Source organism: Ictidomys tridecemlineatus, chromosome 12 (genome assembly GCF_052094955.1).
Source record: "Ictidomys tridecemlineatus isolate mIctTri1 chromosome 12, mIctTri1.hap1, whole genome shotgun sequence".
Lineage (NCBI taxonomy): Eukaryota > Metazoa > Chordata > Mammalia > Rodentia > Sciuridae > Ictidomys > Ictidomys tridecemlineatus.
This window is the reverse complement of record NC_135488.1, coordinates 99,019,407-99,034,619: the sequence shown is the minus strand read 5'-3', so window position 1 is coordinate 99,034,619 and position 15,213 is coordinate 99,019,407. Positions and strand designations below refer to the sequence as shown.

The following is a 15,213-nucleotide window of genomic DNA, read 5'->3' as shown; positions in this document are numbered from 1 at the left end:
TGGATGGGTTTACAATGTTAGCATTCTTTTGAATGACATGTGAAGTTTTACACTTCATCCAGAGACTGTCCAAAGGCCATTTGGATTTCAACTGTTCTGAGACAATGTTTTGATACGTATCAGAGGATGATACCCTGAGGGGATACTTATTTTCTGTATGTTTCAAGCTAGGCTGTGGCTCATATTGTAATATCATAGTATAAAACAGTGCCTTTGTTATAATAAATACCTTCCTCTACAAAACATTCGTCAGATACTTCACTTTCACTTTGACACTTGTCAGTTATGAATCTCCTGAACAGTTCAAAGTGAGTGTCTAAATGGCCCAAGAGCAGGTGTACAGGACAGGGAGGGAAAGCAGAGACTTGAAAATGGTAAAAGTCTGTTCCCTACATTTTTATGATGCAAAATCCTCTGCTTCCATCCTAGTTTGCTAATGTGAATATGCATTTTTTTGTAATGCTTTCATTTGATATGGACTACCTGGGCTGAAAGATTGAATCTTGGAATATGACAAATGTGTTCACTTCTATTTTGAAGAAAATTTAGCACATGGTATACTATTTGTAGGCTTTATTTCTAACATTTTGTGTTTACCAAATATAGTCCCATCAGCAAGACCTTTTAAACAGGTGATAATTATGTGGTGTTTTATTGCTCATAACAACTCTAGTTTTGAAATATATAAATTAGTGATCTTTATAGGATCAGCTTCACTCTTTCTCCTTGTTTAAACCTACAATTATCTCTTTACTAAAAGTCTAACAGTTCCCTCATTAATTATTTATAATAATGCTTCTTGGACTTGCTTAGAGAATTAGCCTTTGTTTTTTCTTGATTCAGGCATCTGTATATATTTTTTCATTTTAGAGAGTAAACTGCACCGTTTTCCTGCTGTTCAGTACAACTTTCTGTGATAAAGTGTTCTTTGTGCACTTGTGCAGTATAGTAGCATTAGCCAAAGACAGCTTGAGCTTTTGAGCCCCTGAGTGGAGCTGAAGCCATGGATGAACTGAATCTGAAATTTAATTTAAATAGCCACGTGTATCTGGTGGCTTCCTAGTTGGACATCACAGCTTTTAATTATTAATGCCCCAGGAATCCTTCACTAACCATCTTGAGTCTGTGCTCATAGTTTGCAGCTCTTCTCAGCCACAGCACTTGTTACAATTACAGTGTAATCATAACTTTCTCATAGAAATTCAGTGCTAGGCTGGAATCTGCATGAGGGCAGAGGCAAATCCACTTTCTTGGCATTTGATAAGCCCAGTTTAGGGCTTGGTAAGAAAGGATAAATATTTGTTGAATGCATAACTGAACTTGGAGGCAGGTGTCTTACTTTGATATTCTCTTTAGGGCCTAGGGGTAAGTGTTCAATGCTATACATACTTGTTTAGTGATTGAATAGATGTTTTGTGGGTAGCAAATGAAAGGATCATAAGAGGTGTGCTTTTCACATATTAGTCAGTCTTATTTTGGAATCCATGAAAATAAAGTCTCTTGACAGATTGCTGTGGGAAATTGAACGAAGGGCCTTATGATTCTGAAGATCGTGGTTTTCTGTTATTTGAGCAGCTTGAGGATGCTGCTCTTAGCTATATTCTATAAATCAGTGAGGCTCTTTCTAGGGTCCTGTTAGCCCTGAACCACTTGGAAGAAGTTGGTGGACATTTCTTACTACTTCTGTGATGAGGCAGAATCAGGGGTCTCTGAAAAATCAAAAGATAGTAGAGCCATGTGTGGTTCCTTAACAGTTATTTGTTAAACTTTGTTTCTTACCTCTCAAGGAAGCCTCATAGCCTTTGCAGAATATAGGCCCATATTTACTCCCAAGCAAGCAGAGGGCAGCAAGTAGAAATCCCGAGTTAGGGAGAAGCTGTAGTGTGAGGGAGGGCTGTCCTTGGGCTTGGAGTTGACAGTGTTTGAGGAAGATCACAATTAGTTTTCTTTCTGTTTATGTGGCAAGGTTCATGTCAGAATGTTCAGAGTATTGGGTGACAAGTAATTTTGTAGCATCCAAGAAAATTTAAATACCTTCAAAATAATAACAACTTATTTAGGTTATTTAATATGCAATATCTCTGTTTATATAAATGCATATTCCTTGAGGAAAAAATAAAGCATCTTACTCTTACCAGTTTCTTCTAATATTGAGTCAAATTTGGAAGAAACCCATTAGCTCAGAGAAATGATGGTTTCCTTGGAGAGGGGTGGGATGATAGAGATGATTAAGTAAGTACAGGGTTGATTAATCAAGAATAGAGCTCATGTTGAGTAATATCTAGTATGGCATTATCTGCGACTAGATCGAGCTATCATTGAAAAACTTTTTCCATAACTTATTCAAAGAAAATAGTCTAAAATCATTTTTATTTGGTTTCATAGTATGATTTTCTGCTTATATTTAAAAATATATATATATAAGGGTTCAAAACATTTCAGAATAAAGACCTGATGCAAAAGAAACTGTAAAGTTTTTATCTGCATAGTTAAGTTTTACTTAGCATTTCTCTGCTTTCTATGTCATTTCTGAGATGTAGGCTAGGGTAGCACAAGTCTAATTTAGAGCAAATGTATTCTAAGCACTCATGTTTTCTGGGAAATAGAGGTAATAAAAGTGATATGGTTTAAAAGGCATGACTTTCCATCTTCTGCTAGGATAGAATAAATAGACCCTCGTACATTAAGTGGAATATTCTCAGTAAGCTCTTACATTTGTGAAAGCGACATGATTAATTTTCAGTAAAGTTTTCTGGGATATCAGAAAATAATGGAAACATTCTAAACTAGATTATTTTCATGGGATGAGCACATGGCACCAGCTACTGGATGACAAATGATACAACCCGTGTCAGCATTATAAGAAGTCCAAGATCCACCTGCAGGGATAATATGCTCTTGTTTGTTACCATGAGTAAGAGGATGTCATCTATTTAGAATAGCTCAGCATTTTAAACTGTTTTTTACCTATTATTGGGAAATATCTTTTTACCGATTATAGTTTATTATTCTTGAACTCTGTCTAGAAGAGATTATGTATGCTGCTGACTGGATAAGAAGCAGTATGAAGCAATGTGTATTTTACACAACAGTTTTGCTAAGAGAACTGTTTTCCTGTCATAAAAGAGACTCTTAAAGATTGAAGTTGAAAATGTCACTAGCTTAGATATTAAAAGAATTTTAGCATTTTTTGTGATTGAAGTCAGTCATTCAAAATTGCATAGAAATAAAGAAGAAATACTTTATTTTTCCCCTTTCTTTTTCACTTAGGTGGCTTCCTAGAAGATGACCATAGAGGACCTTCCAGATTTTCCATTAGAAGGAAATCCTTTGATTGGAAGATACCCCTTTTTATTTTCAGGTTCTTATACACCAGTTATCTTTTCCATTTCCGCTGCACCAATGCCTTCAGACTGTGGTATGTGACATAACTCTGTTTTCTGTAAACTGGTAACTTGACTTCTGTCTTATGCCCTCTTTGCACTCATAATTTTTTTCTGAAACCATTTGCTCTGGTTTTTATAAAATTGCTAAAGCTTTCCTTTTTCAAAATACAATCACTTATTGCATTTTCTGCCTCTTAAGCTAAATGCTTTATTTCTGCTGTCAGCATTTTTATTATGTAAAAACGTTAATTTTAAGCACCATGATGGATTTAGAGGATTTTATTTTTAGAATGTAATGGTGCTTAGATATCAAGCATTCTTTTGCTATTGATGTATTTATTTTGGTTAAATACACTGAATTGCTAAAAAAGCTGTGTACAAAGGCAAAGACTGCAAAAGACCCTTCCCTGGAATATGGAATGAGATTGGTTCCTGTTTAAATTGGTCCCTTTAATTCTCCTTTGTAAACTGTAAATTTAGAAGTGTCCTAGTTTTTGTCTATTTTGATTTATTTCCTGAGGACTATATTTTATAAGTAGTTGATAAAAGAAAAAGAAAAAAGGAAACCAGGAGGTAAATTTGATAGAATTTCTTACATTTTTAATTTAGAGTTTTTCAGGTAAAATATTGGGTCACTATTTCAAATCGTCTTTGTAGGTAGAAATAATACAATTTTTATTTTTATTTTTATTTATTTTTTTATACTAGATGCTGTAGGTATTTATTTTGAGTCACAAAGCATTTATTTTGATTTATGAGCAATATAAGCTTTTCCTGAGTTGCCAATCATCACTTACTCAAATGTTGGCATCTAATCTTTATTTTTTTAAAATTTTTATTTATTTATTTATTTATTTATTTATTTATTTATTTATTTATTTATTTATTTTATTTGTTGTTCACAACATTACAAAGCTCTTGACATATTTCATACATTAGAATCAAGTGGGTTATGAACTCCCATTTTTACCCCAAATACAGATTGCAGAATCACATCGGTTACACATCCACATTTTTACAATAATACAATTTTTAAATGTTAGTAGATTTAAAGTTATTGGATTAAGAATTTGTCTTTTTACTCATGTTTGTTCTAGTAATTTCTCTTCTCCAAGTTTTCTACATTTTTTTGGTATTCTGGTTCTATAGGAGTTTCATACAGCTGTCACCCAAAGTATTACCTAAAATCTGTACCCCAATCCTGGGAGTTATTTGCAGCTCCCCTTGCCCATGGTGCTGGGGATTGAACCCAGAGGCACTCTACCACTGAGCTCATCCCCAACCCTTTTTAATTTTTTATTTTGAGACAGAGGATTGCTGAGTTGCTGAGGCTGGCCTTTAACTTGTAATCTTCTGCCTCAGCCTCCTGAGTTGCTGGGATTATGGGCATGTGCTACTGTGCCTGGCTTGTTTGCTGCTTTTATAAAAGTTGACTGGGTTTATTTTCAGTTATAACAAAATCATTTATACTGAGGAAACCTTGAACTAAAACCTTGAACATTTTACCTCGCTTATGATGTTTTTTCTATCTTAAATTAGAATCATCTTATTTCCTTTCCTAGACTGTAGGTCTTTGGGATGGAGTAACAGTCACATTTTATTTTTGCTTACCTAAAGGCTAATACAGCCATTTGTTGAGATTAATTGTTCAACATTTGATGAATAAATACATTGAATGTATAACTGAATTCAGACGTTCCCAGTAGTTTTCAGGCTCAAGATTCTGAGAATCTTTGTGGTCCTGTACTTCTGCTTTTCCTCCCTCCTGGTATAGAAGGACCATTTGCAGGCTCTCTGACAGATAAGCATCCAGCCTCTTGCTTATCTTCAGTACTTTGAAACTAATGAAATAGTTAATTTCATCATTAAAACGCTTTAGTTGTAGTAGATTTGTTTTTGTAAATGGACTAAATTATGTCTCCCTGAAACTTTGGCCAAGTGGTACAATATGGGAGAAACCCCTCTTTCTATGACAGCCTTCAAGTGTTTAAGATAATTTGAACCTTTTCTCACTCTGTACATCCTTTGGCCACCTGTTTCTAGTTCCCTCAGCAGGTCCTCATGGTCAGGACTTTTAGACTCTTTTCCATCCTAGTTATTTTCTTATAAATTGAAGTCAGTGTTCCCTTAAAATGCGGCATTTGGAATTGCATCTGTGGAGCAGACGTTGATCGAGGGCTTCCCGTGTCCTAGGTACTGCCCTACCTGCTGGGTTGCCACAGTGACCAAGACAGATCTTTTTGAAGGGAAGACAGACAATAGACAAACAGATGAATTAAACAGAACAAAAATAGATTGTCATGAGTTCTGTGGAGAAAAGAGATGGGTACTGGGGTGGGGAGTCATCGGGCAGGGTGGCTACTCTGACAGATAACCAGAGTGGGGGCGCTTCTCTGAAGAATCATGAGAGGTTCTGGGGAGAAGCATTCTAGAAAGAACTAGGGGGGAAACGTTGGTGTACACTAAGAATTAATAGAAGGCCTCTTGCTGAGAAGATAAGCAGCTGAGGGGCAGAGTGAAGTTGGAGAGAAGTCCGATCATGTAGCCCTGAGTGGTCCCAATAAGATTAAAACCAAGAAACAAAACAAACTAGTTCACACAAACCAGGCCTTGGTGGTGGAGTCCACTGTGGACCGTCTAGGTGGCTGCTCCATGAGCTCTGTGTCCTAATGCAAGACAGTTTTGCAATCTTTTGCTTTGAAATGTCTTCAGAGCTAGTTCACCCAGAGCACATGCTATAGATGTCACAAACACCATGATGCTTTCTTTAAATAAGAATGAGGAAAATCTTTTTTTTTTTAATTGGTTGTTCACAACATTACAAAGCTCTTGGCATATCATATTTCATACATTAGAATCAAGTGGGTTATGAACTCCCATTTTTACCCCAAATACAGATTGCGGAATCACCTCGGTTACACATCCACATTTTTACATACTGCCATATTAGTGACTGTTGTATTCTGGAAAATCTTATTTACTCATTTAGGTTACCATTCCTAGTACTCTTCCTTCCCATGTGTGGACCCAGATTTCCATAGTACCATTTTCCTTCTGCCTCAGGGGGGACCTCCTTTAATTTTCTTTGACCAGTGATGAATCCTATTAGTTATTTTATGTCCAAAGCATGTTTGTTTCACCTTCTCTTTTGAAAAACAGATTTGCAGGGTGTATAATTCTAGGTCCTTAATTGTTTTCTTTCAGTATTTTAAAGATGTCCCTCTACAGTGTCCCCTCTTGCATTGTTTCTGATGGGACATCTGCCATCATTACTATCATTTTTGTTTCTCTGCATGTAATGTGTATTTCCCCTCCTATCCCCAGATGCTTTTAAGATTTTTCTCTTTATTACCAGTTCTGAGCAATTTTACTATTATGTACCCTAGGATAGTTTTCTTTATGTTCTTGTGCTTGGAGTCTGTTGAGCTGCTTGCATCGGTGGGTTTCAGTTTTCATCAAGTTTGGGAAATCTTTATTTCAGGTCTCTTTTCTATTCTTACCATTTTTTTCAGAGACCTAGGTTACATATATGTTAGACTGCTTGAAGTTGTTCTTCCATAATTCTCTGATGTATTTTTCATATTCTAAAACATTTTTCTGTGTTTCATTTTGGATTGTTTTTACTAACAGTATCTTCAAGTTCCTTAATCTTTTCTTTTACAGTGTCTAATTAGATGCTGATCTCATCCAGTGTCATTTTCATTTCAAATGGAGTTTCATCTTTTAAGTTGGATTTGAGTCTTTTAAAATGTCATCCACGTCTCTCAACCTTTGAACATTTAGCCTATAGCTATAGTGACTATTTCAGTGTTCTTTCCTATCATAAATCTGTGTCAACTCCAGCACTGTTTTGATTTATTATCCTCTTGATGGTGCATCCTGTCTTCCTCTTGCCTTGCATGCTTCGTAATTTTTAACCAGATATCAGATGTTGTGAATTGTACCTGGTTGGGTGCTGGCCAGTTTTGCATTTTTGTAAGTTTTTTTTGAGCTCTGTTCTGTGGTTATTATTCTCCATGCCTGAGTACTCTCTTCAGTGCCCTGTGAATTATGGGAATTTTGTTTTTCAGTATTTCTGGTGGGTGTGAGCACTGATCCTGCTGAGTATCTGAGGAGGCACCTCTGCAGATCTCTGGGGTTCTCGTGTAGCACCCCTGTTTCTTCTGGAACTCTGCCCTGTGACCTCTTGCCAGCTTGGTTTCTGTGATACTCAGCTCAATCTCCTCAAATCAGGGTATCCATAGGGCTTTTTTTGAATCCTCTTTCCTACACTGAGACCTGGAGACTCCCAGGGTAGTAGCTTGGGGCTGTTGAAAGACTCAGCCTGTTTGTATTCTGTTCCTAGAAGTTCCTGTCTTTCAGTGCCTCGTGTCAAGTTCTTTGACAACCATTGCTAGCTCCTCTGGTGTTTTGGCTATTTCAGATGGGAGGGAAGTATGTTCCCTGTTATTCCTGACATCTTCCCCAGTTCTTGTTTTACCTCACTTCATTTTGATTAATTTTTTTCCAAGTATGGAAGTTTAAAATTTGAATGTAGCTGGATGTATTAATTTATTTAATCATAGAATAGGGATTTGTTTATTTATTTTTATTTTTTTTCTAATTAGTTATTCATGACAGCAGAATGCATTTTATTTTATTATACACAGATATGGAGCACAACTTTTCATTTCTCTGCATGTACACAATGCAGAAGTTGCACCATTTGTGCAATTATACATGTACCCACGGTGTCTGTTTCATTTTAGAATCTTACCTACCCCTATGCCCCCTCCCTTCCTCCTCTCTCCTTTGCCCAAGCCAAAGTTTCTCCATTCTTCCCATGCCCTCTCCCCCAATTATGGATCAGCATCCACTTATCTCAGAGAGAAACATCTGGGCTTTAGTTTTTTGGGATTGGCTTACTTTGCTTAGCATGATATTCTCCAACTGCAAATTTATCTGCAAATGCCATAATTTTATTCTCTTTTAATGCTGAATAATATTCCATTGGGTATAGATACCACAGGTTTATTTTTTATCCATTTATCTATTGAAGGGCATCTGTATTGGTTCCACAGTTTAGCTATTGTGAATTGAGCCTGCTATAAACATTAATGTGGCTGCATCACTATAGTATGCTGATTTTAAGTCCTTTAGGTACAGACTAAGGAGTGGTATAGCTGGGTTGAATGGTGGTTCCATTCCAAGTTTTATAAGGAATCTTCATACTGCTTTCCAGAGTGGTTGTTTCAATTTGCAGGCCACCAGCAATGTATGAGTGTACCTTTTCCCCCGCATCCTCACCAGCACTTATTATTGTTTGTATTTATTGATAATTGCCATTCTGACTAAAGCTAGAATAGGGATTTAAATGAAGAGTCATGCTGGCTTTAATTGTAGGTAAATTGCTTATTTTCCTTGTCCATTTGTTTCTTCAGATAAAATGAGAATGATAATAGTACCTATTACGTATGGTTATTATGAGAATTAAATAAATTAATATACATACAGTTCATAGCAAAGTTACTGGCACATATTAATCACTTAATAAATATAACCTATTACTGTTTATTATCCAAATACACAGTCTGCTCTTTTGCAACATTTTTCTCTTTTTTTTCATTTTTTGGTTCTTTTTAGACATACATGACAATAGAGTGTATTTTGACATACTATACATACATGGAGTATAACTTATTCTAATCAGGATCCCATTCTTCTGGTCACATATGATGTGGAGTTACATTGGTGGTATATTCATATATAGGAAAGTTATATCTGATTCATTCTACTGTCTTTCCTATTCCTATCCCCCCTTACTTCCTTTCATTCCCTAATCCAATGTCTAATCCAATGAATTTTTATTCTTCTCCTCTCTACCCTCCCTTGTTGTGAGTTAGCAACCACATATCAGAGAGAATATTTGGCCTTTGTTTTTTTGTGACTGGCTTATTTCACTTAGCATGATATTCTCCAGTTTCATCCCTTTACCAGCAAATGCCATAGTTTCATTCTTCTTTATGGCTGAGTGACATTCCATTGTGTATATATATATATATATATATATATATATATATATATTTTTTTTTTTTTTTTAATTCATTCATCTGTTGAAGGGGTACCTAGGTTGGTTCCATAGTGGCTGTGTCACTATAGTATGCCGATTTTAAGTCCTTTGGGTATAAACTGAAAAGTGGGATAACTGGGTCAGGTTTTCTAAAGAATTTTCATATAGCTTTCCATAATGATTGCACCAATTTGCAGTCCCACCAGCAATGTATAAGTGAACCTTTTTCCTGACATCCTTGCCAACATTTATTGTTACTTGTACTATTGATAATTGCCGTTCTGACTGGAGTGAGATAGAATCTCAGTTTATAAGTCTGGAGGGCAGCCCGTGAAGAAGACTTCTAGATTTGACCTCAAACTATCTTTGGCTGGTGAAATAAGGTTACCAGTTTCAGTCTGATGAATTTTCCTGGTTTGTAATTTGAATGTCTTTGGTGACATCATCTAGTGAACTCTCTGAGTAACTCTCACAGCAGCAGGCATGGAGGTTGTCCATGTTTGAGCTGTTGGAGTGACTTCTTTGAAGTTTATATCAAGTTGTTCAGCTTCAGCTTAGAGGGATTAGGGAAAGGGAAGTTTTAGGAAACTGGAAATGCTAGTTTAGAGAGTCTGTCCTAACTAGATATTGGAGGAATGAGTAATTCAGGATCCAATCAAATTTACAGGTTGGTTGGTAACAAAACCTCAAAGATAATGGATAAGGTTAGCTAATATGGTGGCTCTTGCCTGGTGACTTGGGAGGTTGAAGCAGGAGGAGCTCAGGTTCAAGGCCAGCCTCAGCAATTGAGCCAAGACCCTGTCACAAAATAAATAAGAAGTGCTGGGGGTGTAGCTCATGGTAATATCCAAATGTCCTCATTGGCTCCATAAGTTTTTTAAAACTGGTAATAAGAAACCTTAGATTAGACTTTTTTTTTTTTTTTTTTAATGATGGGGATTGAACACAGGGCACTTTACCACTGAGCCACATCCCCAGCCCTTTTTATTTTTAATTTTGAGAAAAGGTCTCACTAAGTTGCTGAAGCTGGTTTGAACTTGTGAAATTGCTGGATTATTGTATACCAGTGTACCCAACTCAGATTAGACTATTAAAAGCATTTCCGGCTAAGTAAATAAGCCAGTTACTTTTACAAGGATGTCCTATTATAATGAAAACAGATTATTATTGAATATATATAAATATAGATTTTGCCATAAACATAAATAATATTTGGTAAGAGTTTATGAACTCTGGAAGGGTCAGGTAGGGAGAAAAAATGTGCTTCATTTTTGTTTACAAAAGTATGCTTTACCCAATTGTTGTAAGTTATAGATCTCAAGAGAAGGGTTCTTTAAATCTGCAAAACAGGGGCTGGGATTGTGGCTCAGCGGTAGAGCGCTCGCCTAGCACATGCAAGGCCCTGGGTTCAATTCTCTGCACCACATAAAAATAAATAAAATAAAGTTATTGTATACAAATAAAGAATAAATATTAAAACAATAAAATAAATCTGAAAGCAAAACATTGAAGAACTAGAAATATTTTGAACAAAGTCACAGAAATTATAATCATCCATCAGTTTGTTTAGTCCCCTGTAATTAATTCTTGGTTCTGGTCCAGCAGTCTCATGAATCTTTTTTTTTTTTCAATAGAGGTCTGGAAATTCTTACCCAATCTAATGGTATGATTTTAAAGTTATCAGAAATTTGTATTTGTCTTTTCCCTGAATCGTCTTGCAGTTTTGTATCATAGATACTTGTCAAAGCTTTCAGGAAGACGTGAGAGCCAAATAATAACAGCCTGTTAGGACAAAAGCCTTAAGGCTGTGGGTAAAGATTATGGGAGTTCATTATCATACAGTTCATGAGGAAATTTGGTCATTTCTTTGACATTTTAAGATAACTGGAATTATAACTGATAATATTATACCAGGACCTATCAAATTACTAAGAATTTTATACCATTTCTGGAACAGTTATTGATAATATACCCATACAAATATAACATAAGGAGGGTTAAGTATGGCCTTTATTTGATAGTGCTTCTTGTGCCTAAATTGGTTTTACTTTTGCTTGATAATTCTTCTCATGCAAATAAGCTTAATTACTTTAACAACTCTTTCTGTTTGGGGGTTTTTGGGTCTTTCCGAAATATCCCAAAGTTAATCTGAGGTCAAAAAGTCTTCATCCAGAATTGGAGTTTTCAGAAGTTTGCAAAAAATGTCAGAAGATTCAAAACACTTAATTGAATAGGATCATGGGTACTTAGTTATCTATTTTACCAAAATGACAAAAATTTCAAAGGTAAATACAGAAGGCCACATAGTTGAAAAAGAGAAAAAGAAGAAGACAGACAGACTAAAGAGCTTTGGCTCTTTTCATGGAAAAATTTAAGTAACCCAAGACCTGGCAAAGACAACACGAAGCACAGGAAATTATCTTACAAACCCCAGAATCTTTGTTTCCTAGGAGGCCCTCTGAAAAGTTAAATCCAAAATTTAATTTTTAAAAATTTTTTAGATGTGGATGGACCTTTATTTTATTCATTTATTTATATGAGGTGCTGAGAATCAAACCCAGTATCTCATGCATGCCAGGCAAATGCTCTACCACTACAGCCCCAGCCCAAACCAAACTTTTTACACTCTACTATCAAGAGAAATTTTATCATTTTAACTGAGAGATGCTCACATTCTGTTTTTGCATGATTTTGAAATTAATCATACATTCTTTTATTTTTAGCTTGCTTGGCAGCACAAGAATTTCTTTCTTCCCATTTTCCTATAGCCATTTAGTTTTCCTTTTCCTTTTCCTCAACAAAAGCCACGCCCTCACATCTTTTCTTAACTGTCATGATAGGATTCTGTAGATTGGCAAATTTATGAATATACCTTTCATAATTCCTAGAGGCATCCTTCCTTGTGGTACAGTTTTTCATTGTAGCGCAGGACATGTTTACTAACACCTAGACATCTTTCATTCATCTGTCCAAAAGCAGATAAACTTTTTTTTCAGCAGTTAATGTTTCAGTATTTTATGTGGACATAATCAACTTAATTCACTTGTTTTTTTTTAACAATTATACTTTGATTACTCATAAAAATTTCATAAGACATTAAATAGCTCATCATCATCTAAGTTTTTTTCTTGCTAAGAAATTTTGTAACAGATAGCATGAACTTACTTGTAATTCATTTGTTTTATAACATGAGCTTATTTGAATAGTAAACCTAGGTAGAATTAAAGTTTATGTTTGTGTCATATTTAATGCTAACACTCTGCAGACATATCCATTTTTTTAAAAAAGTAAACCATTAGTATTTTTATTTACCAAAGATTACCTAAGTGATGTGATCTTAAAAGGCACTTGGGTTAGTTCCTATTTTTCTGAATGTTTTAGGAATACTTAATTAGTATAAGCACTTGAGATTTTTTACTCACGTCTGTTTAACTTTTGTAAATACATATGAACATACAGACCTAAGCATAGATAGTTTAGCTTTCATTTCAAAATTTTGCCCAATACGCCAAAGCTTCTAGTTTGATAAAGGAAGCTGGATCCACCTTGTGCCTCTGGCAGCTAGAAGTTTACCCATTCTGATAGCCAAAACTTTGTATTAGAGATTTTTCATTTGCACACGCTATAAGGATTCTTTAGAAAAGTTTTTTTTTTCTTTTTCTTTTTGAGTCATTTTGGTTTTTAGAAGGTTCTGCATCCAAATCAAAGGATGCATTCCATTGTGTCAGAGCATCAGGATCCTTCCTGTTCCAGGGCACTGCAACAATGAACTATCTTGTCTAAATTAAAGGTTTCCCAAAGTAGTCATTGTAATCCCAAATTATCCGTTGTAAATTTCATCCGTTTTTCCAAAAAGGCACACGATCTTGGTCCATAGTTGGTTTTGTACCAGTTGGAATCCACCCTTCTCTTATATTCTTTAAGAATTCTTACATTCTTAGATTCTTTACTGTGTGAAGGGTCCCCCCCCCCCCGCCCGCCTTTTTTTTATATTGCGTATTGAACCCAGGGAAACTTAATCACTGAGCCACATCCCCAGCCCTTTTTTGTATTTTCTTTAGAGATTGGGTCTCACTGATTTGCTTAGGGCCTCACTAAGGTGCTGAGGCTGGAGTTTTACTCTTGATCTTCCTACCTCAGTCTCCTTAGCTGCTGGGATTACAGGTGTGCACGACCATACCCAGCTTCAAGGTCCCACTTTTCAGCAGTTGTTCTGAAGCACCGGGAATCACGTTTTCCCCTTTGAACAGAGTAGGATGACTGACCAAGGAACTTCTGCAGAGGCCACTCAACAAAATGCACATGGCATAGGCCTGTGATCCTAGTGACTCCAGAGGCTGAGGCAGGAGGATTGCAGTTTCGGGGCCAGACTTGGAAACTTTGTGAGACCCTCTCTCAAACTAAAAAATTTAAAAAGTGCTGGGGATGTAGCTCAGAAGTAAACATTCCTAGGTTCAATTCCAGTGCCTCCCTGCTACCTGCATGTGTGTGTGTGTGTGTGGGGGGGGGGGATTGAAAGTTGATTTTCTCTAGTGGATGCTGCTCTGCTTTTTTTTTTTTTTAAAACAAGCCCCTTTGGGCTGGTTTGGTGTTTCTCCTTTGATATTTTCATTATCCCAACTCTGTGAAGTAAGACTTATGTGTACATGTTATGATTTTGGAAAATATGTAAATATACAAAGAAGAAAAATTAGACCTGTGAGTCCTACTGCTTGTGTTTGCTGCTGTCGTTGGAGCTCGACAGCTTTATCTCAGCCAGCAGCCTAAGGGAGGAAGGAAGACAGGCTTGGGGACAGACCTCGCTTCCCACCCCAGGTTTCCCACTCAGTAGCTGCGTGACTGTGAGCTAGTTGTTTAATATGATTTTCTCTTACCCAAAACGAGAATAACAATACCTGGCGGGTAAGGTGTTTGTGGCAGTTAAATTCTAAGTGCTCAGCAGACTTTAGTTTTCTAATGTTTTCCTTTTTAGATACTTCTTCTTTTTATAGTCCCCATTTTTTTTTTTTGGTTTGGATGAAGACAGTAGAATTGATTTTTTTTCCCTTTGAAATATTTTATTTTCTTCATGAGCCATTCCCTTCTTCTGTAGTTGTAGGATGGTCAGTCTTTTTCTCAAAATCTTGAGAAGGACATTTTAAGAAATATCTAGATCACACAATCAATTTTGTCTCATATTCTGTGGTTTTACTAATACCGATTCCACAACCACCCAGTCTTTTTTGTCCCAAGTTTCTACGTCCTTATCTGTTGGAATAGCCTTTCTCCTCAGACTTCTTCAGTGGGTAAAAAGCAAAGCTCTTTATTATAGAAAATTAGGAAAATAGGAAAGTAGAAAGAACATTTGAAATCGCAAGTTTTTATCTAGTGTATTTAATGTTTGGCATATTTATTATTTTCATTTTTGTTATCATAGATGTGATTTCTACTATTCATGACATTTGTGTTTTGAGAGGAAGACTACTGGTAAAATTAGATAGGTTTTTTTTCTGTGCCTTGGAAAAAATACTTGGAAAATTCAGGGTTTGAGATCTGTGTACTTACATTTGGTTTCGTCTAAGATAAAAAATATAGTGTGATACATGGAAGTCTCATTGCCTCAGAAATTTAGACAAGCCTTGTTTTTGGTCACCCTGACACTGGTTTTGAGAATCATGTAAGGTCGAGTCTACTTTTTGTCTACCATTTAAAAAGTATCTGTGTCATTTGAGTTTTAATCCTATTATTTATTATTTTCAATATATTTGAAACTTGTAACAAATCTGAATTCTACCTTTT

The 15,213-nt window shown here is 35.8% G+C and overlaps 1 protein-coding gene across 5 annotated transcripts in view; it reads left to right on the top strand.

Annotated features, from left to right (window-relative positions):
• The window catches only part of Clip4 (CAP-Gly domain containing linker protein family member 4), a 100,670-nt gene that overhangs the window by 43,369 nt on the left and 42,088 nt on the right, over positions 1 to 15,213 (top strand). For all 5 annotated transcript variants that reach the window (XM_078029453.1, XM_078029454.1, XM_078029452.1 and 2 more), the window contains one exon: positions 3,271 to 3,418. In XM_078029453.1, the coding sequence (XP_077885579.1) occupies positions 3,286 to 3,418 (133 nt within the window). In that variant the 5' untranslated portion in view covers positions 3,271 to 3,285. The remainder of the gene's footprint in view (positions 1 to 3,270; positions 3,419 to 15,213) is intronic.